The sequence below is a fragment of the Poeciliopsis prolifica genome, unplaced genomic scaffold (assembly GCF_027474105.1).
Source record: "Poeciliopsis prolifica strain line A6 unplaced genomic scaffold, Auburn_PproV2 SCAFFOLD003, whole genome shotgun sequence".
Lineage (NCBI taxonomy): Eukaryota > Metazoa > Chordata > Actinopteri > Cyprinodontiformes > Poeciliidae > Poeciliopsis > Poeciliopsis prolifica.
The window spans coordinates 2,991,258-3,016,796 of NW_026562378.1; the positions used below are offsets into that span (position 1 = coordinate 2,991,258).

The 25,539-nt window shown below is 44.3% G+C and overlaps 1 protein-coding gene across 1 annotated transcript in view; it reads left to right on the forward strand.

Moving 5' to 3' along the window:
• Positions 1–25,539, forward strand: part of plxnb1b (plexin b1b) — a 62,135-nt gene that overhangs the window by 24,248 nt on the left and 12,348 nt on the right. Inside the window, 17 exon segments of the mRNA XM_055026665.1 lie at positions 8,413–8,506; positions 9,525–10,698; positions 12,558–12,740; positions 14,696–14,824; positions 15,091–15,191; positions 16,441–16,573; positions 17,861–18,017; positions 19,263–19,371; positions 19,867–19,975; positions 20,342–20,359; positions 20,361–21,119; positions 22,089–22,223; positions 22,321–22,443; positions 23,278–23,371; positions 24,310–24,476; positions 24,720–24,871; positions 24,958–25,063. Coding sequence (XP_054882640.1) covers positions 9,535–10,698; positions 12,558–12,740; positions 14,696–14,824; positions 15,091–15,191; positions 16,441–16,573; positions 17,861–18,017; positions 19,263–19,371; positions 19,867–19,975; positions 20,342–20,359; positions 20,361–21,119; positions 22,089–22,223; positions 22,321–22,443; positions 23,278–23,371; positions 24,310–24,476; positions 24,720–24,871; positions 24,958–25,063 — 3,639 coding nt within the window. The 5' untranslated portion in view covers positions 8,413–8,506; positions 9,525–9,534.

Here is a 25,539-nt window from a genome sequence, read left to right on the forward strand (position 1 = left end):
AGCATACAGCTGTGGCCACAACTATTCTAAGATCTGCTGTGGGCAGCACCAGAGCTGGTGGGACACAGCGAACCAGTGTCAGAGGTTGTGTTTAGTCAATTTGCCCCAGGATAACTGCCAACCCGCCTACTGGGGCCACTGGGGGATCAGAAGAGCTTTTGACTTCAAAGACCAGTCCTATTTATTCCTTTATTTTCTTCTTGTTTGATGTACTGACAATTTTTAACAATCGTCATTGAATAATAGGCATATTTGACCACATTCAGAAGGAAAACTGAAAGCCAAAGTTTGAAGTTTAATGATAGTTGCTGTCAGAATCTATATTTCTGGCGCAAGTGCAATCCGAGAAAAAATCCAATGTGATTGTCTCTCACTGAACCGAGGACTGGATCTATGTGAAGACCCATTCAACTCGTTCTGATCAGAAACCCAAACATCTAAGCACATTTCTACTTCATTTCTACTGACCATCAGAGGTAGTGCTTCAAGCATTGAAGGATCATTTGTGTGCATGTGCAAGTCGTGTGTTAATCACAACAGAGTCACGTGTGACCTGTCGGTGACCCATCTGACTAGTCACCTGATGCTTGGCGCTCAATCCCTTTTATTCTCACACACAGATGTATTGAGTGCAGGTGTGGTTATGCGAAGCTGGCAGCATCTGTGTTTACCACCGTTTTCTTATCTGCTTGTTGCTTGACTGAGTGGGAGCTGCACAGCAAAGCCAGTTGCCACCAGAACAGACAATGTGTGGAAAGCGGCTGCACCTTCGGTCACGGTGAAGTGGGCCAGACGAACCAGAACGGGGAAGTTATCCATTCGTGTGGATCATCTCACAACTAAGTTGCCCCTATTAAGGCCCTCCTCCAGTCCTGTCAGGTGGATGATGGTGTGATGGTGATCACAGCGTGGTTCTCCTTTCTGAGCAGGATGAAACATCAGTCAACGGTGATGATGCTGTTTCAGTGGCAGTCTCTGGTATATATTTCTTTGAGAACCTTCCGGAGATGGACCTCCAGGTCCTCTGGTTCTGGCTTCAATGGCCCCCAGGAGGAGGGGGTGAGGGGGGAGTTGGGTTAGTTACAGCCGTAATCAGAATGGGTTTTGCTCTTTTGCAGCTAGATGCCCCGTTCTGGTCTGAACAAGTCTTCAGTTTCTAGCTCCTTCTTTCTGTACAGTGAATCTGACTCTGCTTTTGTGGATCCTCCCTCAGAGGAATACATACGGGAACTGGATGCCCGTTGGTTGGACACCAAGGCTTTTTCACATGTGATGAGCGATGGCAGGGCCCTGTCGGCCATGCAGAAGTTGCCCAGAGTTGGCTTGGGGCAGATGCCAGCTGTGGAACTAGGCATTACCTCTCTTCTTATCCCGCCGGACGAGGCTTTGCAGCCTAATGCCTGTTGTCAGTGGCCTTAGCATTGTATTACAGATGACCTTTTCTGCCATGAGACTACAGGGCCTACAATGGTCAGATTAGGAATTCCCTCTCGCCACTTACTGAGCCTTGTAGGAGAATCCTACAGGCCCTTCCTGCGGTTCGGGTAGAAGTTTTTGGCTCTTTAATCGTACAACCTAGGCCTCTCAAATGAGGTAGCAGCTAGTTGGGCTTCACAAACATTCAAACATAAAAACCTTCAACTTTTTGGTCACATCTGGCTCATCATTTATCTTTATGATGGATTTCAATTATGGATGTCTGGGACTGGTACAGTGTACAACTCAAACTTTTTAAAAATGATGCTCCTCCCCAAACAGCTTCTGCTCATGTGCTTAGTTTTTTTTGACTCTTCACATATTTTACATCAAAACATAAAAATTCAGAAAATGTAACACTCATAGATGTGGGACTTGCAGTTTTCTTGCAAATTGGGCCAAACTGGAAATAGGATGCTATATTATGAGTGAGAAATAAATCTCAGCAAAACGTTTTTGTAATGTCATATCGTAGCGACACCAACTTTGACATAATTTCAGTTCGAACCTTCCTGATGTGCACGATTTATTCATTTTTTTCATACCGGTTACAGCTTTGCCAGAAATTTGACCTGTTCCAGAGTTGTAAATTTGATTTTTGTTAAATTGCAGCCTTATAGTTTCATGTTGGCATGACTCCACTGACCACCTCCACCATGATTAAGCTTTCTTATTGAGCTTCACCTGATTTTCTTTGCTTTGAATTTACCAGTACTATTGAAGTATTGGGGCGTGTCTGCCTAATAGGCTAAGGTAACCCCCTGCAAGAGGCACAGAACTATTTAATATCTTCATTGTGTTTATGTTTCAATGATAAGGAAGCCTCCAGTCGCGAGGAGGCAGCAATGCTGCTCAACCCAGTAGACGTAGCCTACACAGGTGCAGCATTGTGCAGATCTGATGGCGGAGAGGAGATGGAGACGGTGCCAGAAGAGAGTAAAGCTGGAAGCCTTTGGGTTGACTGTATGGAAAATGTTATATACTTTTCGTCTTGTCCAATTACCTCAAATAGAATCTTAAATTTTTTCAACAGTATTACTGTATTTCTTTCTTAAAAGTAATGTTAACCCAAAGAGCAGCAATAACAACAAAATCCTGCAGCCAAACTTCTTCAAAAGTCTTTTGCCCCGTTCTGGTCTGAACAATCCAGGAAGTGAGCAGGGAATAAAGACGCTGCAGAGGGAGGAAACGCATGAGGTCAGAAGACAGAGACGGACCGCAAGTCCTGTGGATCTGTTCTGTCAGGAGTCCAGGCCCAGCCGGCCACACCAGCGCGATCGCTTTAGGACCATAAAGTTTAAGAGCTGTGGGAACTTCCTACCCACTCGGAGGTGAGCGGCTCTCCTCAAGCCTCTGATACTTATAAAGGAGCAGCTCACTGGCGTGACAGTGCCACGGCTAGCACTTGGTTCTCCTTGTGTTGTAGTTGTGTATTCTGAACAGATCCCAGGATGGCTGTTTTCCACCTCCTCTTCATCGGCTGGGTAAAAACGGGTGCTGTTCAGATGAGCAGCAGTTGTTCAGCATGGCTCTATAAATAAGTCGTTGTCAGCCAGCCAGCAGCGCCTGTCCAGCTCCGACAGATTGACTGATGCTGCAGCCGCACCAGCTCAGCGTTGGCATGGCAACGCCTGCTAATACCTTTGAACATGGCAATGGGGCAGGGGGCATAAAAAGTTTATCTGGAGCTCCTAACTGTACGCTGCACTGTAAACGTCCCATGTGTTCTCAGATGCAGACGTCAGAAGTTGATACCTCACGAATGCACAAGTGGATCTTTATCATTAAGTGATTGGTTTTGGATCCTTGAACACTAACCTCATTTTGTTTCAATTATCTCTGCCCAGGTGCCAGATGTCAGGCTGAGCAGCTCGTAAATACTAACTGTTGCTTTAATACCACCCTTACTCCTCTGACGTCTCTTTGGAGCTGTAACCAGAAGCTGTGTACCTCTGTGCATGAGGACTGTTCCTCTGGTGCGCCTCTCATTCTGGTGCCGTTCCTGCTGTGAAGCTGCAGTGTTTTCAGTCCCTCTTCAGGAGAGGGACTGAAGGGATTGAAGCAACGTTTTAAGCATTCTCACACTCAAAGCTTTGTTGTTCGGTGACCCAAATATCAATCAGTTCTGGAATTAAAGGCTGTTTTGCATCTTTGTTCCACCATAGAACAAATGGTGGAACAAAGATGCAATCTCAGGGCCTTCCCTCCTTCTCTCCAACTCCATAGAACTTCAACTCAAGCTTGTCGCTATTGTTTTTGTCGTTGCTGAGCCTTAGCTTGAGCACACGGTGTTAGCTCAGATATTACAGTAGCAGCAGGTCCTCTGTGACTGCCTGAGTTGAATCAGGCAGTCACAGAGGACCTGTTATTTGGAATGCAACAATTTGCAACAAAAAGTCAGTTCAATTCCATCTTGCATATATTCCAGCTGATCAGTTATCAAACCGGGCAGTCGGGTTAAGCAGGGGTTCTATGTGAGGAAACCCGGCAGATTGCATGGAGTCCTGACTTGCAGCAATTTCTCCTCTTGGACCGGCATGTAGCCTCCGCCGTCAGCTGAGTGGCGTGTCTAATGGTTACGCAGTGATGCTAACAGCTGCTGCGGTTCAGCACAACATCTGTGTGGAGCAGAAAGCGCAGGAGGCTGATTACTAGTGTCTGTGTAACTGTACACCTTGGGCTCACAGCTACTGAAGCATAAACTCTGTTTGTTGATAAAAGGACTGATTAGAAATGTCTGTGTTTACTTATGGCCACATTGTGTGTGTGTGTGTGTGTGTGTGTGTGTGTGTGTGTGTGTGTGTGTGTGTGTGTGTGTGTGTGTGTGTGTGTGTGTGTGTGTGTGTGTGTGTGTGTGGCAGCTTTCCCTCTACAATAAGGACAAGGGCCCTTCATCGGATTACATACCCTGTAATGTTGCTAATTAGAAATCCCCCCCGCTCATTCTGAGTGGGTGTTGAATTGTGGGTAATTAATCACTCCCTCATCCTCCTCTTCCTCCGCTACCTCTCCCTCTCTGTGGTTCCTTTTCAGGAGTCACATTCCATCAGTGCTCGCTGACCTGTGAATCCTGCTGCCGCTTGTTTCTATGGGTTTTGAAAAAGTTCTTAATGTCTTTATGATCATTACTCTGCCGAGTGTTTGGCTCTTTGGCCGTTGTTGGTCACCCTCCCCGAAGATGTTCTTGTTTGTCTGTCAGTTTGAGGGAAAGCTGAAAGAGCCTGACCCGGTGGAGTCGGTGAAGTGGATGATGCCTCGGTGTAATGTGCCTCCCAGGAATGCTTGTTAGTGTCGTTTGGCAGATTTCTGCTCGACATTACGTTGCTGGTCAAACCTGTCTGCCACCGAGTGCATGGAGCTACACTGAAACTGGAGGCGTCTGAAACTGGAGTCATTTTACAGGGACATGTCCCCCAGGATGTACTGTATGTCTGGTGTTTCTCTAAAATTCAGTGGCACTAAAAAGCTTTTTTTTTATTTCCGGTATTTGTCACGTTAAAAAAGAATACCAATGTAAATAATTTTGGAGGTTTCTCTAAATGCAATGTGACATTTAAATGTCAAAATGACCTGGAAATGCATTCTAACCTTTCCAGGTGGCCTAAAGTCACCACCTCTAAACTTTTGAACAGTCATGTCCAACAATTTGACTCCTGGATCCACCAGTAGATGTTCTGTTTTAATGGAAACCAGTCTTTTGACAATCCCGCTGTTTGTGTTTTGACATCAAGAGGCCCAGGTGACACTTAGCAAGTGATTAACAGCGCCATGCCATGGTGGAGCTTCAAACAGGATGCAGAGCTTTGTGTCAGAGTGTCATCAGTAGTTTTTAGTTTCTGTTTGAGGTGGAATTATGTGCTGTAACCAAGTACTTTGATTGGTTAAGTCGGTGCTATTTCTTCCTCTGAGCTGCACTGAAGTATGTATATGTCTTAAGTTTGTATTTTGTGGGCTTTAAAAGGAGGTTAAAGAAGAATAGCTTCAAAATACAGAGAAATGCGTAGATCTCTTTAGCTTGAAGGCATCTTCTTGGCTACAAGCTAACAAGATCCTGCCTCTTTCAGAGCGATTGTTTCTGTTCTCTCTGTCTCTGTTCCCGTTTGAGTCTCTGTCTTTGGACAGAAGTAAAACCAGCGCTCTCCTAACCGAACCTCTCTCTCTGCTTGCTGGTGTTTTCTGCTTTAAGCTGTGGTAATCTGTCATAAAAACAGTGATGCCTGTGATGTCTTCATCCGTTTCGTTCGTAGATTTTACTCCACCACTAGTAGTAGAGGCCACTAAACCCCTGGCTTCAAGAAGTACAATAGGTTTTTTTTTCACACACGAGAAGAAAGTTTTAGCTCAGTTGTTGAAACGTGCAGTAGATGTGTGAAGTACATCTGCAAGCAAGACTTTTGTCAAAGTTTGAAGGAAGAGCAGAATGCCTTTTGAAAGTTAAAAGTCCTTTATAAAAATCCATGGTCCTGATGCTGGGTTACAGTTCTGCAGCTCCTTGATATTCGGGTAATTAGTACCTGAATATATGTTTTTCATTTTTTCGAAAATCCTTTCCAACTTCCTTCCATTCCAGACTGCTTGGTTTGATTGTTTGGGGAAAGTCCTCGTGTGAATTAACTTTCCAGTCAGGCTCTTCTCTGCTTTCTCAGCTTCTCTTTCTCATAATCAAACGGCCAATTCTGTGAGTCTCGGACCCTGCTGTCACAAGAGGCGTCCTCTGACAACAGACGTTAATACCTCTTCCAGAAGGATCAAAGGAACCTTCCTGTTCAGATTTCATTATTTTGGAATGTTGTCTGGTAATCAGGAGGCTCCAGCTCCCTGTCTTTGCTCATGCAGCGATTGGACGCTCATAAACTTTTCAGTTTTTTTTGGATGGGGTTTGGGGAGACGGGGGCCTTTGGCCTCTTGCCAAGCTGTTACCCTGATTCCCACATTCGGAAGATTTACCCCAACAAAGCAGGCATTCTAATTCCCTGTGTGGCAGAGAAAGAGCTCTGTGCATGTGTGTGTGTGTGCATGTGTGTGTGTGTGTGTGTGTGGGGGGGGGGGGGGGTGTGTGGGTGTGTGTGTGTGTGTGTGTGTGTGTGTGTGTGTGTGTGTGAGTGTGCGTGCGTGCGTGTTGAATGAGTGTGCTCTCCACTGCTGGAATGAATGGTGTCCTTTTCAGACTTTTTTTTTTCTGTTTTCAACTTTTATCCAGCTCCTCATCCTATGAGCTTCCAGCAGATCTGCCTGAACTTGTAAGAGATCCATTTTGCAAGTGATGGAATGCTGAAAGGCAAAGGATATCACATTGGGAAGGTTGGAAACTGGGTGGGGGATGATGTGCTCTATGTGTCTAGTTTAGATAGAAAAGGAGAGTTTATTGTAATTTAGCTGTTACAGCCAGGCACCATTCCATGCCGTTTCCCTGCGTGAACATGAAACTGCACACTTACGTGTCAAAACAGAGATGATCTCTTCAGCTTCCCTACCTAATCTTCTAATTTACTTCTTGTTCTTTTCCAGGTACACCAACGCTATAATTTAGTTTGCAACTAATACCCATCCAGTGGGAGCATTTCACACAGTTTCTGCAGGTCATATCAACTGAAATGTATTACCTTTTTAATAGGGGTGCCCCGATTTGTCAGCCAGCCGATTTATTGGTGCCGATTTTCTTTATTTAGGGAGATCGGTGATCAGCTCCCAAAATAGGAGGAGCAATGCATTGAACTGTCAGAGTAAAGTGTGTTAAGCTTGGTTCACACAACTAGATAGTTATGCTGACTTTTTGACCTGATCTCCCCAATCTAACAATCTGAAAAACTCCAATATTATGGTGATGGCTCTAAAGATAATCGTAAGAGATCATCCATTGACTTGTGTTGAGAGTGATCTGGTACGCCTAGACCGGGACATTCAACATGTTTGATTGCCTTGGCCCGATATTGTGTGTGGTGTTCCTCCATGAGGACGAATGGGAACGCAGCCTGTTGAATGTGACGTGTGGGCAAGCAGAAAGCGAGGGACCACAGACAGGAATCCAAAGTACAGAAGACAAGAAAACTGCACTGCCAACATGTAGTTTTTTTTTGGGGGGGGGTTGCTGACAATAGTTCACAAACTACCCGTTGGCTTCATCCTTCCTTTACTTACTCTGAACTCACGTTTGAGCTCAAGCAGCTTAGCGAGATTTCCCATCTGACAACTGAGCATTCTTGATTGAAATCTCTGTGTTTTGTGTTGTCTTTGCTGTTTGGCTTGACCAAACCTATTGTCTTAATGGCTTCTTTATCAGCATGTGTGTGTGGTCTCTCAAGTTTTAGACGACTGTAAAATCTTGCAGTCGCTTCTCATAATCCTGCTTCCTAATGTGAGTGTCCATGTTTCGTTATATTCCCGTTTGTGTATGAGGGAGACATCCCTCTGTGTTTGCTTTGGATGAGTTCCACATGCAAGACAGATGTGTGTTAAATTCAATTCAGTCTTTTTCTTGAGCAGCATTTTTACAGTTGATGTCTTGAGAAACTTCAACAACAGCTGAAATAACAGCAAATAATGCAGGTTGGAGAGAAGGAGCAGAAATGAGGCAGAGTGAGGAAAGTGGTTAGTTTTTCTTACTTTCCAGTAGTCTAAGCCTAAAGCAGCATAAACGACTACGAAGATGGCTCCACATAATCTCATCCAGAGCTGCTGTGCTTGAAGAGGTATCATGGGAAACTGTGTTTTTGGTTGTTGTAGTGTCCTGCCCCTTCTCGACTTGAAATCCTGTCTGGCCAGGGTACGAAAATTCTATGAATGACATCCAAAAAAAATACCTGAAGTAGTTTAACCATGACGAGCTCTGGGCTGATCCCCCAGCGTAGGCTGACATAACTCTGGGTTTTGGTTGTGAATCATGGCTTGTTTATGAAATGAGACCTCTGATTCATCTTGTCTTTCCTTGTGCTGCAGGTTCTATCGAGAAGGATGCGTTTATGACCCGAGCCTGAGCATCTGGGAGGTCAAGAGGTAACATACCTCTGTAAAGCACCACTGGAAACAAATGGTGAGATTGTTGTGTAGAAAGAGAGAATTTTAAGTTTGCAAAGTTTCTCTGATGCTGTTTAACTGATTAAAGTCTACTTTTTTCTGGATTCTTTTCTTGATAAAAGCTCAAGAGCTTTACTTTCTTGTTAGTGATCAGTGTGTGATTAATCTATTTAACAAATTGAAACCAGCAAACACTGCAAAAACACATCTTACCAAGTATTTTTGGCCCAGTTTCTGAAGTAAATATCTTAGTACACTTGAAATGACACACAATTAACTTGCAAATAACTTCTTAGCTAGATATATGAACTATTTTAAGTCAATCATTTCTTAATATTGACGGTGAAGTTCTCGTTCCATTGGCAGATTATTTCACTAAAAGCATGGGGGAAAAGGTCTTGTTGCAAGTGAAATAATCTGCCAATGGAACAACTTTTTCATCAGTATTAAGGAGTTATTGACCAAAAAGTTAATTGTAAGTTAATTGTATCTTATTTCAAATGTACTAAGATATTTGCACTAGAAATTACTTGGTGAGATTTTGTGCTTTTGCAGTGAACCGGACATAACTTCAACTACTAACACAATTAATTGTGTTAGTAGTTAAACCAGAGCCAATAAAATGCTTAAGAGCAAGTTATAAGTCCTGTAGTGTCAGAGGTCACATCCTCAGTGAACCCCTAAAACATTTTGCTCTGTGTAGACTTTGAGTAGGTTATAGAATATAACTATAAGGAAAGAACCAAAGTATAAGTACAACTCACATCTTATTTAACATAGATCCAAGTTTGTAATAGTTCCTTGTGTCTTAGAGACCATCAGAATCTCAGTCAGATCAAATATCTTTGCAAGTCGGAATGTGTTTTGGTACAATAATGTGCTATTACAGCAAACGTTTCATGCCTGACCTGCTGTATGAGCAGCACTGCCAATATCCCAGAGCTGCACAGGAAACGATGAAAATACCTTTAGCAGTACTGTTGTACTGGAAGTAGACATGCTTTCTAACATTTTAAATTGTTTCTTTCCCTCAGCTCTACTGCCATGCTTCCTGGGACAGTGTGTTCTGCTTCAGCGTTAATGCTCCACGCTCTGCGGTGCCTCCTGCTTGTTGCCATCTTTGCTCGGCCATTTAGTTCGTCATCCACAGGTGTTGCACAGGGATTGGTGTCTTCCCACACTGGCCTTTATCCCACTTTTAAATGGAACAACACGATATTCGAGCACCTGGCCCTGCATCCTGACCCCAGTGTAGGATGGATCTACATTGGGGCGCGAGATCAGCTGTTCCAGCTAGATCCGTTACTTCAGCTTAAGCTCCGGAACAACACTGGACCCGTTATCGACAGCCCGGACTGTTTGCCCCCTGTGACAGAGACCCACTGCCCTCAAGCGAAGGAAACCAGCAATCACAACAAGCTCCTGCTGGTTGACCCTTACTCTATGGAACTTATTACCTGTGGGAGTGTCAACCAAGGCATATGCCAGAAGCGTAACCTGACATCAATCAATGAAGTGCTTTTTTCCACAGACAAGCCAGTGGACACTCAGTATGTAGCAGCCAACCACCCCAATGTTAGCACCGTCGGGCTTGTGGTTCGCTCTCACCCTGGCAGACAGCCGGTTCTGTTTGTGGGACGAGGTTATACCAGCAGCCATCCACCTATCTCAACCCGAAACCTAGCCCAAGCCCCCATCTTCTCCTACGAGGAGACGGCCAAGCTGGCCGTCGCCGGTCGTCTCTCAGAATACGATCACCACTTTGTGGCCTCGTTCGCCCACCGGCAACATGTGTACTTCTTTTTCTACAGGAGGGACCTGAAGTCACAGTCAAGGGAGTACCGCACATACGTCTCGCGTGTATGTTTGGATGACCAGGCCTATTACTCGTATGTAGAGGTGCCACTGACTTGTCGCTCCAGGGCCGGTAAAATGTACAACCTCCTGCAAGCTGTCCAGCTCGGGTTCTCCAAGAACAGGGCTAAGGGTCAAGTTTCAGAAATCCTTCTCGGAGTCTTCTCAACTCATCTGACCTCATCGTCTCGGCCGAGTGAGGACTCTGCTCTGTGCATGTTCAACCTTGAAGATGTGGACCGTAGGATTAACTCAACTAGAGACCTGTGCTATACTCAAATGGGTAGAGAAGGAGGAGCGGAGGCGGCATACATTGAATATGAAGTCAAGTCCAACTGTGCCAACCTTCCAGAGGTAAGCACAACGCACCATAAAGCTGTTCTGTGACTACACTCAGCTATTAAGGGGCATGTGTGAGGGGAAAGTGGGCTTCTTCTATACATTCAATCCAAATCACTTTAGGTCCAACTGAAGTTTCATATTGACAGTTTTCTTGAAATTTGTAATTTTTCAGAGAACTCACCTATATTGTCTTTTTGTTTTTGGGTTGTTTTCTTTGGAGAGCATGTGTAAAAATATCCTGAAGAAAAGCCAACTTTGGCAGCTGAAATATCTGAGTGTAATGCCACTTCAAACGCTACTGACTGACAGCAGCCAATCTGGAAGCACCATCCAGATTCCCTGGTGCTGATTGGATGAACACCCAAATTCAAAGATAAGGAAGATCTTTGGATGCTAGTTACTGCATGATCGCTAATATGGTTTCCTCTGTGCATTAAAGCATTTTAAGGTATATTTGGTATTTGAAATACAAAAATAGAAAGTTACTTGTAATCCCTAATCCCCGTGAATACCTGGGGGTCCGCCGTAGCGACCTGTACAACAAGTTCAACTGTTGTACAGTAGTCGACTCTTACTTAGTTGACTACTTGTGGTTTTCTTTCTCTTTGCTTGTTTTCTCGTCAACGATAAATGTATGTTGTCAGGCATGAGGTCACCATTTGATGAGAATAGAGAAGAATATTGTTTCTGTCATAATAGAGAGATTGTAATAGAAAAACCATAGCAAACTGCAGAAAGGAGGAAACCTCTGAGAATTAAAGCAAAAAAAAAAAAAAACAGATTTACAACATGATTACAATGTTAAATCTTTACTTGATCCCTGCAAATAAACAATCTGTCTTTGCCAGGAAGGTCCATCTGCACCCTGGGTGGATTTGGACTAAAGGTTTAAGCCATTAAGAGTGCAGATTTGTTTTTGGTGATGAAATGTGAAGTTTTACAGTGATAATGAATAACCAAGATGTATCTTGGCTCTGGTCTGGCCTTGATATTTATGGGTATAGGTACTCCAGATTTACTCAGAACTCATTAGTCCTTACAGCGTAATCACAGGCTTTCATCAGCCAAACCAACTAGTGTCCAGGCACCACTTAAGCTGCTGTGACATATTCCCAGACCTGGCTCTTTATTTTTTACATCCCATAATACATTTTCCTTTTATGATTCCTCCTCTGCTGTTTTTTAGACATCTATTCTGCTTTACTGAATGTGCACTACAGTTGTGCAGGAAAGAGCATGAATCTAAATTTCCTGTGAAGCACTCAAACTATATTTGTTTTGTTGATGAAAGTTGAGTAGTGCTACCACAAAAGCTGTTCCTGTCACCATTTTAATATAGAATCCATCAAAACAAGCTGCTTCCAAAAGCCAGAGTTCTTGGGTTCATTGCCTCCATCTCTAATGATGAGGCAATGAACTCGATGCGGAGTGGTCTCGTTTAAAAATACAGTTTCTGCAACAGGAAGAGTCAAGTCTCCCTCTTTCCAAACTGGGAAGGCAAAATCGAATCTTATTTCAGCTTTATAGTGACTGTGTCCAGTTTTATTTTGTCCTCAAACCACAAATTGTTCCCAAGAAGTCCTGCCAGAGTTTTATGGGCCCCATCAGGAACACTTTGGGAATCATTTTGGCTTTTGGTGTTGCAGCAGAGGAATTCAAGACAAATTAGTTCAAAGATTTTATTTGGAGCCAAATGAGCCGGGAGAAAAAGGGAGGAAGGAAAGTAGGAGGGTATATGGACGTATAAATAGATACATAGGTAGGTATGTAGGTAGTTAGGTATGAAGGTATTTTGTGTTTCGGTGAATGCTCTCATTTCAGTCTTCAGCCGTCGATGCGTCCGTCTTCTTATAGTTCTGTCCTAATTTCAGAACACCCTGGACGCTTACCCCTGTGGATCTGACCACACTCCCAGCCCCATGGCCAGCCGGATCCCAGTGCTAGTGGACACCATACTGGACAGCCCATCTGCCCGGCTCACTGCTGTGGCTGTGAGCATGAGGGAGGGATATACCATTGCCTTCCTTGGCGACTCCAAGGGGAAACTCCACAAGGTGACTGTCCAGCCAATAACACTGCATGGTCCTGCAGAAGAATGATTATGTTGGATATGAAGCAAAGAACTGTGGCGTCAATTGCCAAAATAATGTCCATCTAATAAGCATATAGTGACGTCTCTGAGTGGAATTTGGGTTTTTATGGGGAACGTTCATATGCTGATTTGAGACCCATCTAACGTTCATCCAGATAGATAGCAAATATAACAAGAAAGTCAAATCAGTGACTTCTTATATTTAGCAACATTTCAAAGAAAATAATTTTATTGGCCAAAACTGGAATTGGTAGGTCAGGTTTTTTATAGATCATAATTGGCAATTGGTTAGAAAACTGCAATCACTGCAACCTTACATCTTTTTATAAATTTTTTTTGTCAAATTGGCCCCGAAAAAGATTTAATTGACTGTCAAAATGTACCAGAAGTCTTCCAGAAGCAAGCAGCGCTCTAGACGTTATTGGGGCATCATCACAGAACCATGAAAGGTTTTTATGCAACCCTATTGCCAATTGTAAACGGTTGGATCAGGAGGAAAGAAAGCGCAAACCATTCTCCAAGGATTTGATTAGAAGAGAAGTTCTTGCTAGCAGAAAGCCATCATCCTCCAGTTCTGTCATATTCCATGACTAGCAGAAGATGTTCAGAGCTCCGAGACATGGCTGAACAAAACATCACCTGAAGCGAGCACGGCATGTCTGATGACACATTCTTCACATTCTGGATGAAATCAGACTGACTCTTGACAGAGTACATCACAAACGTCCAGCACCGTGACTTTATGTGATTTCTTCATTTCCTATTTTTAATAAATGTGAAAAGCACACAGGAGGATTTCCACATTGACAGTAATGGGGCACTTGTGTGCAGAATTTAGAGGCAAGAAATGAATTAAATCCAGTTAGGATTAAGGTTAGAACATGACAAAATGTGGAAAAAGTGAAGCGATGTGATTTGCTTCCGGAGGCACAGCACATGAACATGCATAACACTCTACCTAGCCATGATGAATTTACCGTGTTTAGTTGTTTTTAGATGACGAGTTCGTGCAGATTGTGCTTTGTTCAGCTTCCTTGTTCTCTGCTGCTGTGACTGGACAGTTCCCCCTCGGGGCATCAATAAATCCATGAGTCTGTGTCTGAAACTTCCCTCAATAACGTCAGCTTGGAGGTCAGGGAAGGGGCTGGGTACCAGTGATGACATGAGGACTTTACAGGCAGAGAGACCTTCTGTACACACTGCAGTATTTGTCCTCAGTGGCTAGCTGTAGAGAAGGAGCATCACAAAAGGAACACTAACTCCATTAATCTGTTTCTATGCAGTTACGTCATATTCAGCGTGTATGGGACTTTATCTCTTGTACATAGCAGTATACTGTACTTGGGGTTGTGCGCTGTTATTGCTGCACACCTTCACACACACATGCAGTCGTGTTTTTGTATTTGGGGAAACTTTACATCGACTTCCATTCATTTTCTACAGCCATTCATATTCACACCTTAGACCTAAACCTAACCCTTAACCCAAAAAGAGCATTTCCCCTCATGAAGACCAAGAAAATGTGAATATTGTTAATTGCAAGCATGTAGACATGACCTGGTGGGCGGCTCTATCAGTCAAACCTCTCATTGATGAGCAGAAGAAGAAAGTGGTTCATTTTTAGACCTTTGATGAGGCGGATAAGATAGGCTTCACATGTAAGTATTGGCCGATCACTGAACTCCCAAAATTGAGGGAATCGACGCTGATAAATCAGTGGAATCCTATTTGGCAGTTATGAGTGATGAAAGTACATTTCTCAATCACATGCCTGAAATCCTTCCTGTCCTGCTTTGTAGATGTTTTTTCTGTCTCTCAAAGCTCTGATGCCGTTTAGCCCAGTCATGCCTTCTGCAACCTGCAGACAGGTTGCTGCTCCACAGACGGATCAGACAGGTCTCTTGTGGCTCTCCTCAGGTCTTCCTGGGGCCAAACGGCGAGGTGGAGGAGTACTCGGTGGTCTCCATCCAGAAGAACACGCCTATCAGCTCGGACCTGGTTCTGGACCAGGAGGAGGAGCATCTCTTCATCATGACCCGCGACATGGTACAAACGCCGGCCGCGCTCTCGTCCCACGCCGCCCCTCGGCCGCGCTGCCGGCACAAAGCAAAGCGGGAAATGACTCTTTGCTTTCTGCTCCAGTTATTCCAGCAGTGTGTGTGCAGTTGGGATTATTCTGGCGACCGTATTCTCGATTTTTCATTGTTGTGCTTGGGAATGTGTGCCATCTATTGTTTGTAATCAGATTTTTTTTAGGAGCTTAGTGTGGCTGATTTGTACAAATGAGAGTGATTGTTTTGTCCTGGCTGCAGCTACAGAAGAGGCCGGTGGCCGAATGCCAGCAGCACCCAGACTGCCACTCCTGTCTGCTGGCCCACGACCCCTACTGCGGCTGGTGCGTCCTGGAGGGAAGGTGAGAGAGCCGCTAGCATCTAGCAAGACAAGGAAACAATAATCACAGAGTAATTACTCATCCATTTGACGTGATTATGTTCATTCAGAAAGAGCAGTGTAATTACACCATGACTCAGATGTTTTTTTTTTTCTTTTTAATATGAAAGCAGTTCAGTCACCTCCAGACCGATCGTTACACAACCGGTCCCAGACTTCTGTTACTCTGTCAGGCTCCTTGCCGAAGCATGTCTGATGTTTGACATTTCGTCCTCTTCATCATCCACAACTTTTGTGTTCTTCACGAAACATTTTGGAAGCAGGTCTTTTTCCGTCTTACTCTTGTGAAAAGAGACGATGGAGATTTCTCCATGTTTTTACTGTCCCCCACCCCCCTTTCACATGTAATGTTTCAGATGATTGAGCTAATATCAACATCAGAGAGCGATAACCTCGGTAAACACTAGAAAGCAGTTTTCAAACAATGTTTTTATCTATGAAGGGGTAACAACTATTTGAATCCTTCATTCATTCCTTCATACATTCCTTTCTGCTGCATTGCAAAAACACAAAATCTTACCAAGTCATTTTGGTCCAGTTTCTAGAGCAAACATCTTAGAAACTTGAAATAAGACAAGACTTACAAGTGTTTTTTTTTCAGCAAGACATAGGGGTTTATTTTAAGTCAATAATTCCTTAATATTGATGAATAAGTTCTAGATTTTTTCACTTACACCAAGACATTTACCCCATATTATAAATTTACTGAAAACAAGTAAAGTTTCTTAGAAGTTATTTTTGTCTTGTACTAAGATATTTGTACTAGAATCAAGACAAAAATACTTGGTAAGATTTTGTGTTTTTGCAGTGTGTGCTTCATTCTTTCAGGTGGAGTGAATGAGGCAGTTTTAATTCAACCATACTGGACAAATTTCTTTCATGAATAGCCTGCTTATTATCTCGATGTAATTTAAGTCTTCATTTTTCTTTTGAAATATTTTGTGTTTGGAGGAACACCCGCCCTTAAAGAGCTGGAAGAAGAACATTGGAGACATGGATACAGATTTCTATCCCTCAGATGGACTGTAATGTTTTATCTTTCTGTCTTTCAACAGCTTTCATTGTACCTCTTATTTTTTCCACCTTTTTTTTTTCTGTTTTATGCGTTAAAGGTGTCCAGTTTACTGTAGCTCTTTTACCAGTGTGGTGAGGGAGAGTCTGACTCCAGAGTGAGTTGTGACGCTGTGTGTGGGTTTGTCTTTCCTCTGCAGATGTGCGCTGAGGTCCCAGTGCAGTCGTGGGGACCGAGCCGGCCAGTGGTTGTGGAGCTTCGACATCGAGCAGCAGTGTCTGAGTGTTCAGGAGCTGAACCCGTTCAACATCAGCCGGGAGGAGAGCCGGATGGTAGGTTCACTTACTTTCACAAAACAAAGTAACTAACTACGTTACATGGTGAAACTTTTTTTAATTTATTTATTTATTTTATCAAAGTGGAGACTTGTTTTAAGGTTGCTGTTTAGTTAACCAGCCTGGGGAAAGTCATTTTATCTGGGAGATAATCGCTGGGAGTCGTTACCTAGACCTCCATCCAGCTGCGGTCGACACTCCATGGACGTCTGTGGAGATGAGATTAGAGTTCACTGGGGGGTTGGAGCTGCTCCGACTGGCCCGCTCTGATTGGTTGGCTCGTTTGGAACATGTGCACTCTTTCTGGCTCTGGATGTCCTCATGTCGTCCTTGGGTCCAACAGGGAGCCGGGGGGATGTGGTTCTCTACACCCGCTATCAAACATTCTTACACACACGCACATACACACACAGTATGTTTTTTGTATCTTCACATCGACTTTTGTTCATTTCTGCAGACTAACCATTAGCAGAACATATCGAGCCCTGAATCTAAATTCAATTGTAGCATAATCCTAAATCTCCTCTTATGGAGCCCAAAGTCAGGGCCCCTTAAGGAGCAGCCACTTCTCTCAGGTTCACTGCTAAAAACAAAAACTTACCAAGTAATTTTTCTCTAGTTTCTACTGCAAATGTCTTCACTTGAAATAAGACAAATCTAACTTATAAGTAACATTTCAATCAAAAAAAAATTAAGCATTTTGTTGTGAGTCCGTAACTCCTTAATATTGACGAAAAAGTTCTAGTTCAATTGGCAGATTGTTTCACTTATAACAAGACATGTTTCCCATAAGTGCCAATGGGACTAGAACTTAAAAAACTCCCAATTATATCAAGGAATCATTTACTTTAATCAATCTCATATTTCTTGTTGAAAACTTGCTTGTAAGTTAGTTTATTGTCTTATTTCCAATGTGTGGAAGACATTTTCTCTAGAAACAAGACCAAAAGTACTGAAGGTTTTGTGTTTTTGCAGTGTAGTATTTGTAGTATCTGTCTTTATGCACACAGTCAGGCCAGTCTGGCTGATTCTGATAGAGTCGTCTGCTCTTTGTTCTGCTGTCGGTAGCTGGAACATCACGGCCGCCTGTCCAGGCTTACACAGCTGCAGCTTTCCAAAGGGAGGCTCCCAGCTATTTGCTTAGTGAAGCGCAGGTGCTGAGTTTTGTCTCTCCAGACGTTTGTTTGTAATTTCCGTGTGGAAAAGCGACCGAGCCTCCTCCTCTGCATCTTTTGAACCATGTGTAACAATCTAATTGCGGTGCCGCTGCCTCCCTGTCCTCAGGTGTCCCTGTCTGTCCCAGGCCTCCCCGTGTTGGAACAGGGCGAGTCGTACTCCTGCCTGTTCCAGGACAGCCGCAGCCCTGCCGCCGTCACCGAGGCCGGACTCACCTGCCAATCTCCGGACTCCAGCAGAATACCCATGGTGCCTCCTGGACAGGGTGGGTCCGGCTTGTTCTGTTTATAGTCCTGAGGTTGTTTGCTTTTATTCACCAGCTTTTGCTGCTTGTTGAGTCTGATCGCTTTGAACCTCCAACTGAGGGATTTTAATTATTGGTATGAGCTTTTTGGTTTTGTGACTAAGTGATTTGGAGCCCCGCTGTGTTGGGATTAACCTCTGTGTGTGTGTGTGTGTGTGTGTGTGTGTGTGTGTGTGTGTGTGTGTGTGTGTGTGTGTGTGTGTGTGTGTGTGTGTGTGTGTATGTGTGTGTGTGTGTGTGTGTAGCTGTGGTTGTATTGACACATGCTGCATGTGCACACACAGCTAAATCAGATCGAACCCACCCCATCTTGCCTAAACCAGATAGGACAGTGGCCACTAATCTGCATCCTAATAGGCACAGTTCTGCTTAAATCTGTTTATGTTCTGCCAACTGCATGATTACATGTATGCTTTTATTTTTGTTTGTGTCGTATTTGTTCATGAACAAATACGACAACAAACATTGTAGCAACAGAAGCAGCTCCACATAAAGCAGCTCCTATAAATCAGAACACATTTCCAAAATCTGTCTCACAGACATGAAGAGTTTTGTTTTTGTTTGTCTTAGTAATGTCATAAAGATGTTTGATTTGAGCTTTTGTGCTACTTTATCAAAAACAGCCAAAATCAGAATTGACAGGTCAAGCTTTTTAAAGATCGGCCAAAAAATCTGCAATTGGTGCACCGCTATTTATTGGTATTGATTTTATCTGTGTCGTCTGGCTGTGTTTTGAATTTTGTTTTTTATTCATTATTATGTGTTTAGTTTTGTTGCTTTATTTTTATTCTTTCTTTTATGTTGTTTATTTATTTATTACTGATGATCAGCATTTTGTTTCAGCTGTGGCTGCTGTTAAAGCGCTTTATAAAATTACAACATGCATCACCATCAGTACTGATATATATATATATATATATATATATATATATATATATATATATATATATGAATATATATATATATATATATATATATATATATATATATATATATATATATATATATATATATATATATATATATATATATATATATATAAATAAATAAACTCTGTGACTAAGGGTTGATGAGTCTGGCTAAAGCTTTCCTGATTTCCTGGTTAAGAGATGATGTTCACTCTGTCTGTCCGTGTCTCTCTGTGTGTGTGTGTGTGTGTGTGTGGGTGTGTGCGTTTGCGTGTGTGTGCGTGTGTTCTGCCATCAGATTTCATCACTCTCACCTTGTCTGTCCGTTTCGGGGACGTCACGGTAACAGCCAGGGACTTCACCTTTTACGACTGCATGGCAGTGAAGCAGCAGTCTGGGAGCTCTCCGTAAGTCACCGCTAAGCGTTCGTCTCGTCTGTCTGCCGCTGATCTTCACACTTTGTCCTGTTTTTATGCAGCTTCATGTCTTTTAAGCATGTCAGCATTTTCCAATGTAAACACATTTACAATGAACCTAAAATCCAGGCCAGATTTGAAAAACGGCAAAAGTGGTCGGTACAGCTGAGTTCAGTAAACAGCTGCGATGTGAAAAAATGTAGAAGGCCTCAGGAAGAATCTGATTGTGGAATCTTTTGGTGCTGGAGACTTCAACATTACTCCTGTATGGAGAAATGAGCCCCACCGGGCTGTGGCGGTGTGTTTGGGTTGTTGTCCTGCTGAACTATCCAGCCTGGTTTCATTGTCAAATTCTACTTTTCCACACTTTCTGGCGCTATCGAGGATGTTAACATGTTTTAAAGGCTGTGCAGCATCACTTAGACTCTTTTTTGCCATATTTCCTGCTGTGTGCTGATGGTTCCCCCAATGTCTCTGTGTGTGCAGCTGCCGTGGATGCGTGCTGAGCAAATGGGGCTGCAACTGGTGCGTTCACCACCACTCCTGTACCCACAAGGCCGTGTGTGAGGAGGGCGCCATCATCTACAACCAGCACGTAAGTCGCAGTAACAGCAGAGGAGAGCGCGGCACCCTGTGACTGCTCGCTCTGCCATGAGCTGACCTCTCTCAGCTCACAGCCAGCACAAACACTTCACCTCAACGCTCTGCAGCTCCGCGAGTCGTTAAAAATGACATACGACGCCCATTTCACTCGCAGCCATTTTGTGCTTTGTGTGAAGTTATGAGCTCGTTTTAAGGCAGCGTTCCTCCAGGCTATGCTAACCTGGATGTTTGTCGCAGCTAATGTGTCCATGCATGCGTTTAGCACAGCAAATTCAGTTCTGTTTTCCATTTTTCTGTAAGTTTTTGATTTGTTCCCCTCCCTTCTTCTATGTGTCTCCCCCCCTCCTCCCCTCCTCAGTTTAAACTCCCCACATCTCCCCCCCCCCACCGCCAAACCCATGAAAACCATCCCAACCTCTACTACCACAGCGGCTACAGTCACCATAACAGCCTTCACTCCTTTCATAACGCCGTCAGCCACCACTGCCGCCACGACAAGGTTTGTTCCTGTTGCCATAGTAACCAGCGAGGCGTTAGCCACCTCCCCCGCGCCCAGCACTGAGCCCCCACAGCCCTCCAGCTCAGCTCCGCCCCCTACTCCGCCCAGCAGGGAGGAGAGGTCCACTGCAGTGGGGGGGCTCGTCGTCGTCACCCGGAGCGAATCTGACCAAGCTGCCATGGTGCTGCCCGTCACCGGGGCCGGCGGCCTTAGTGGGGATCAGGAAGCCGTGATGCCTCTGGTCGTCTCTGATGCCTCCACCCTCAGTGGGGTCACACAGTCGCCTCCTAGTGAGGAAACTTTGAGCGTGACCTCACCTGATGATGACCCCCAGCCCACAACCATCTCTGAGGGTGGAGCTGCTCTTACTGACCCATCCCCCAGCCTGGACCTCACCCCCAGTCCCTCATTGAACCCAGAAGGAGGCACAGACCCAGACCATGACCTCGACCTTGACCCTGACCAGATCTGGAAGTCAAAGGAAGCAGACGCACTGACTGAGGGCGCAGAAGAGGACACAGCCAGGCTGTCAGGTGACGGCGAAGACCATGACCCCCCCTCATACGCCCAGCTGAGGGAAACAGACTCAAACCCTGCACTGGATTACCAGGATGATCCAGCTGATGCCTTCCTGCCGGTGAGTTGACGCTCGGTCCGCCTGGTGTGCCTCCATAACCTGCTCACCAGTCCTTCCCTTTACTCCCAGCGTCTAACTGGAATTCAAACTGGAAACTGTACATCCCACTGAAATGCTCCAGTCGTCTCCTCTGCCGCTGCTCTTCCTGTCTGTCTGCTGTGTCTAGACGGCACAACACCAGCTGCTCTGCTCCACTCTGGACCTTTTCTCACCACTTTCTTTCCTTCCTGATGCTGTAGATCAGTCGGTTTCTGTAGCAACTTAGGCACACCGTCCCTTAGCGTGGTTAGCTTAAAAGATCAACGTTCGAAAGAAGAAAAACAAAGAAATATTCTCTGCAGATCAGAGTGTTTTTAAGATCTTTCTGTGCCTGGAGACGAGTCCGACATACGATGGGGGAGGAGGATTAATTGGTCTAATACTTTATTAAAACACATTTTTCCAAGCACTCATTCTCACACAGAGTTGGGTAGCAGCTAGCTGCATTTACTCAATTACTTGAGTAACTTTTTGGAAACTTTTTACTTTTGCTTGAACAATTTTAGTATGTAGTATTAAAACAAAATGTTGACAGGTACATCAGGAGTTTTCACTAAAGTATCAGACATTTTGAATTGGAAAAACAAAACTTGGAACCATGTTTCTATTACCTGATTGTAATATTTCATAATAGTGGTGTCTATATGAATTATTGTCATTCTCGTCTTTAAGACACCAAAATGTCCAAATAATTTAATACTTTGATTCATCTGATTATGTAATTTTTAATGATTGAACAAATGATTGATAATGCAATCCCTTACTCAGTACGTTAGAAGTTTTTTTTTTACCAAATACATTTTTACTCTTTCTTGAGTACAATGTTTGGCTGCTCTGCCTACCTCTGTCCTCACGTAGCTAGTAGTCCATGCTGCAGGCGGGAGCTCGGGGCCTACGGGGTCTTTACGTTGTGTGACTGTCTCACTGCAGGGCGACGAGGGCCCCTACATCAGCTGGGGCTCCTCTGCATGTCCCTGTGTGGAAAAGGTCCAGGGCTCCTCCCTGCTGCCCGTCCAGGTGGAGAGGAAGATCACGCTATTGGCACGGAACCTCCACCTGTATCAGGTGCAGAGCAACGCTCCCGATCCGTCCGTGCAACCAGACTGGACCCAAATGCATTTGTTAATCTTGTGTGTGTGTGTGTGTGTGTGTGTGCATTAAGGATGCAGAGCTGGACTATGAGTGTGTGCTGGTTATCGAGGGCCAGACGGTGGTGGTGGAAGCCTTTGTGGAGTCTGATGACATGAATCCATCCAGCTTCTACATCACCTGTCAGCTACACAAGGTTTGAAACACATTCCACTGTTTACGTGCAGCAGGATTCCTACAGATGAGTCCTTTTTTTGTTTTGCATATAAGAGCTAGATATGGCAACTATTTTCAAAGACAAGTTAACCTAAATCATGATTTTGTTTATCAGAATGGACAAAATTGTTATTTTTTTCCCAATTGATACCTAGAAAATGTGCTTAATTTATCTTTAAAAAGCCAAACCTGCAAAACCATTTTAATGTTCTGAGATCATTTATAAGTGTAAATGATCTCAGAAGCGGCGCACAGATTGTAGCGGCGCACAGATTGTAGTTTTATGGTCGATCGCCGATTCCCCATTTTTAGAAAGCCTGACCTGCTGGTTCTGATTTTGGAAAATACCAATCCTCTTGTCTGAAATGTCAACAGAAAAATATATTGACTGGCCGATAAATTGCAGCACCCTTACTTTCCAGCGACAAATCTGGCTACTTTATTGGTTTAATTAAAGTACCAAGTGCTTCGTTTATTGTTGAGGAAATAAACAAAGTCCTGCTGACTTTGGAATTTTGCTCCATGTGATAACAAGATTTGGACACCCCTGATCTAGACAGTAGCGTTGCTTGTGTTTTTTAACATGCCCCAAAAAGATTTAGTCACCTTCCAACATTTCAGATGAACTGTAACTGAACTCTGTGTGTGGATGGATCCGTGGGTCCTGGCAGCTGCAGGAAGCTCTGATGTAAAGAACATGGAGCTCCGATTGTTCTAGTCAGAGTGAGCCCAGAGGACGTCATGCCAGCCTCACCTGAGGCACATTGAATGTGTGGAATGCTTTTCTTTAAACCCAACCCTGCTGTGTGTTCAGTACTCGTACTCGGCTGCGGTGGAAGACTACAGCGCCATGGTGTACGTGAAGAGGAGGAACACGTTTCATGTGGACACCGCTCCTAATCTACACGGTGAGACCCGCCTGCTCTGCTCTGCTCTGCTCTGTGTTCAGACGGCACAGCTTGTTGAAGTCTGTTCTGCTTCAGTTATGGTCAATGTGAGGGGAGGAGAGTTTATCTCAGTCTGCTGCATCCTGCCAGTCAGCTGGCTGAAAGGAACAACATTTCCTCACGAACAAAAATGACAAAAAGCTTGGAAACCCTTTATTTGAAGTGGTGTACATAAGACTGACACCGTCATAAGCGTAACCTAACACCTGTTATAAACACGAAGGAGTCTTCACAAGTGTTTGTGACTGTTGTCATTAAGTGTCGGTAAATAACGACACTTTTAATGCAAAGTTACATTAAAACGTGCAATAAAAGCCAATAAAAAGTGTCATTATTTACTGACTAACACTTGATGAAAAGATTCATAAATATTCATGAAGACTCCTTCATTTTCATTACTGGTTTTCTGTCATTTTCATGACCGTATGTACACCACATCAAATAAAGTGTTACCCATACGTTAAATGTCTGAAAATATTTGCGCTTCTAAAGCATCCCTGCCATGCATGGAAACCAAGAGAGCTACTGACCACTGAGTTAAAACTACAGTTGTCATGGTTACAGCTGCATTTGTGCGGGCTGGCTACATGAGCAGACAGCCTGACTTTTGGGGCTGAAGGCAGAAAAACAACAAAGCAGCTCAACAACAAACTACTTGGTGTTGATTCATGCCAGCTTTAGCTCGTTGTTGCTAATACAAAAGTAATAGTTATAGCATGTTAGCAGCAGCGCCAGGAACGTTTGTTGCTTTTTAGGTTTAAATGAAACCGTGGAGCTGTTGTTGGGTTACAGCAGAGAAACTTTGGCACGTCTATCTGCAGGCGGTTCAGATCCAAGTTTTCTCGAGAGTTCTGCAGACCCTGCGTTGGTGTGACACCGCTCTGTTGTTCTGCTGTCAGTGACCCTGTACAACTGCTCCATGGGCCGGTCAGACTGCAGCCGCTGCCACACCGCTGACCAGCGCTACGGCTGTGTGTGGTGCAGCGGCCACACCGCCAGATGCCTGTACTCAGACTCCTGCAGTGAACAAGTCCAGCAGACGTGTCCGGCTCCCGTCATCCACTCGGTGAGTCCATCTGTTGCTGCCTGAATCTGTAGCTGTAGCAGACCAACGGCGTCCTGACAGAACATCCTTCTGGGGAAGAATCTGGACCTCTCTTTTCCTCAAAACCACCTCGGTGTCGATTTTGGATTCCTTTCGTCTCCCAACCTCAATTAACCTGTAGAGCAGCGTCAGCTGTCTTTAAAAACCATTAGCTGTCTCCACGGTGATGATGGTTGGTGAGCAGCTCTGCTGTGTTTCCTCCAGATTGAGCCGCTGTCCGGCCTGTTGGAGGGGGGCACCCTGGTGACTATTTCTGGGTCCAACCTGGGCCAGAAGGCTGAGGACATCGTCCACTCGGTGACGGTAGCCGGGGTGCCGTGTGTTGTCCAGCTGAACCTGTACGAGGTCTCCTCCAGGTGCTCTACACACAGCCTGCTGCTCTCTGACAGGAAGTTCTGATGCTAAGGATGTGTGTGAGCTGTGTGTGTTGCCTGTCCTCCAGGATAGTGTGCCGGACCGGCAGCAGCGGCGGAGAGAAGGACGGCCCCGTGTCTGTGACGGTCAGTGGAGGGGCCCTGCGCAGCTCCAGCCAGCTCTTCAGCTACCAGGTACAGTCAGCTAGCTGCTTTTTTTGTTGTTGTTTTCAAATAAAAAATTTTTCGTATAAAATAAAACCTACTAGAGGAATAGGTGAAAGTTCATTCAGCCTGTAGTCAGATACAGAGTATGTCTTTCTGCTTACCACGTAGAAAGTGTTACTGATTTATGATGATAAATGACTTATTATAAGAATTTGGATTTATTGTTGCCACACTAAATTGGAATCAAATGAGTTTTAAATCTCCCCAAAGCTGTCTGTACTGTTGGAATCGCTCATCCATACTCTAAGGATCCAGATTTTAGCTTGGATAGTGATGCTTTCATGTCTGCCTCTCCTGTCAGAAATCTTCCTCTCAACTTGTTACATAGGAGTCCAGATTTATGCTTTGCTCTTGTTGCATATCATTCGAAATGATCATAGCAGTGGCAGTTTTCCCTGTTTCTTTTGGGGCTAAAAATAGGGGTGCACTGATTTATGGGCCAG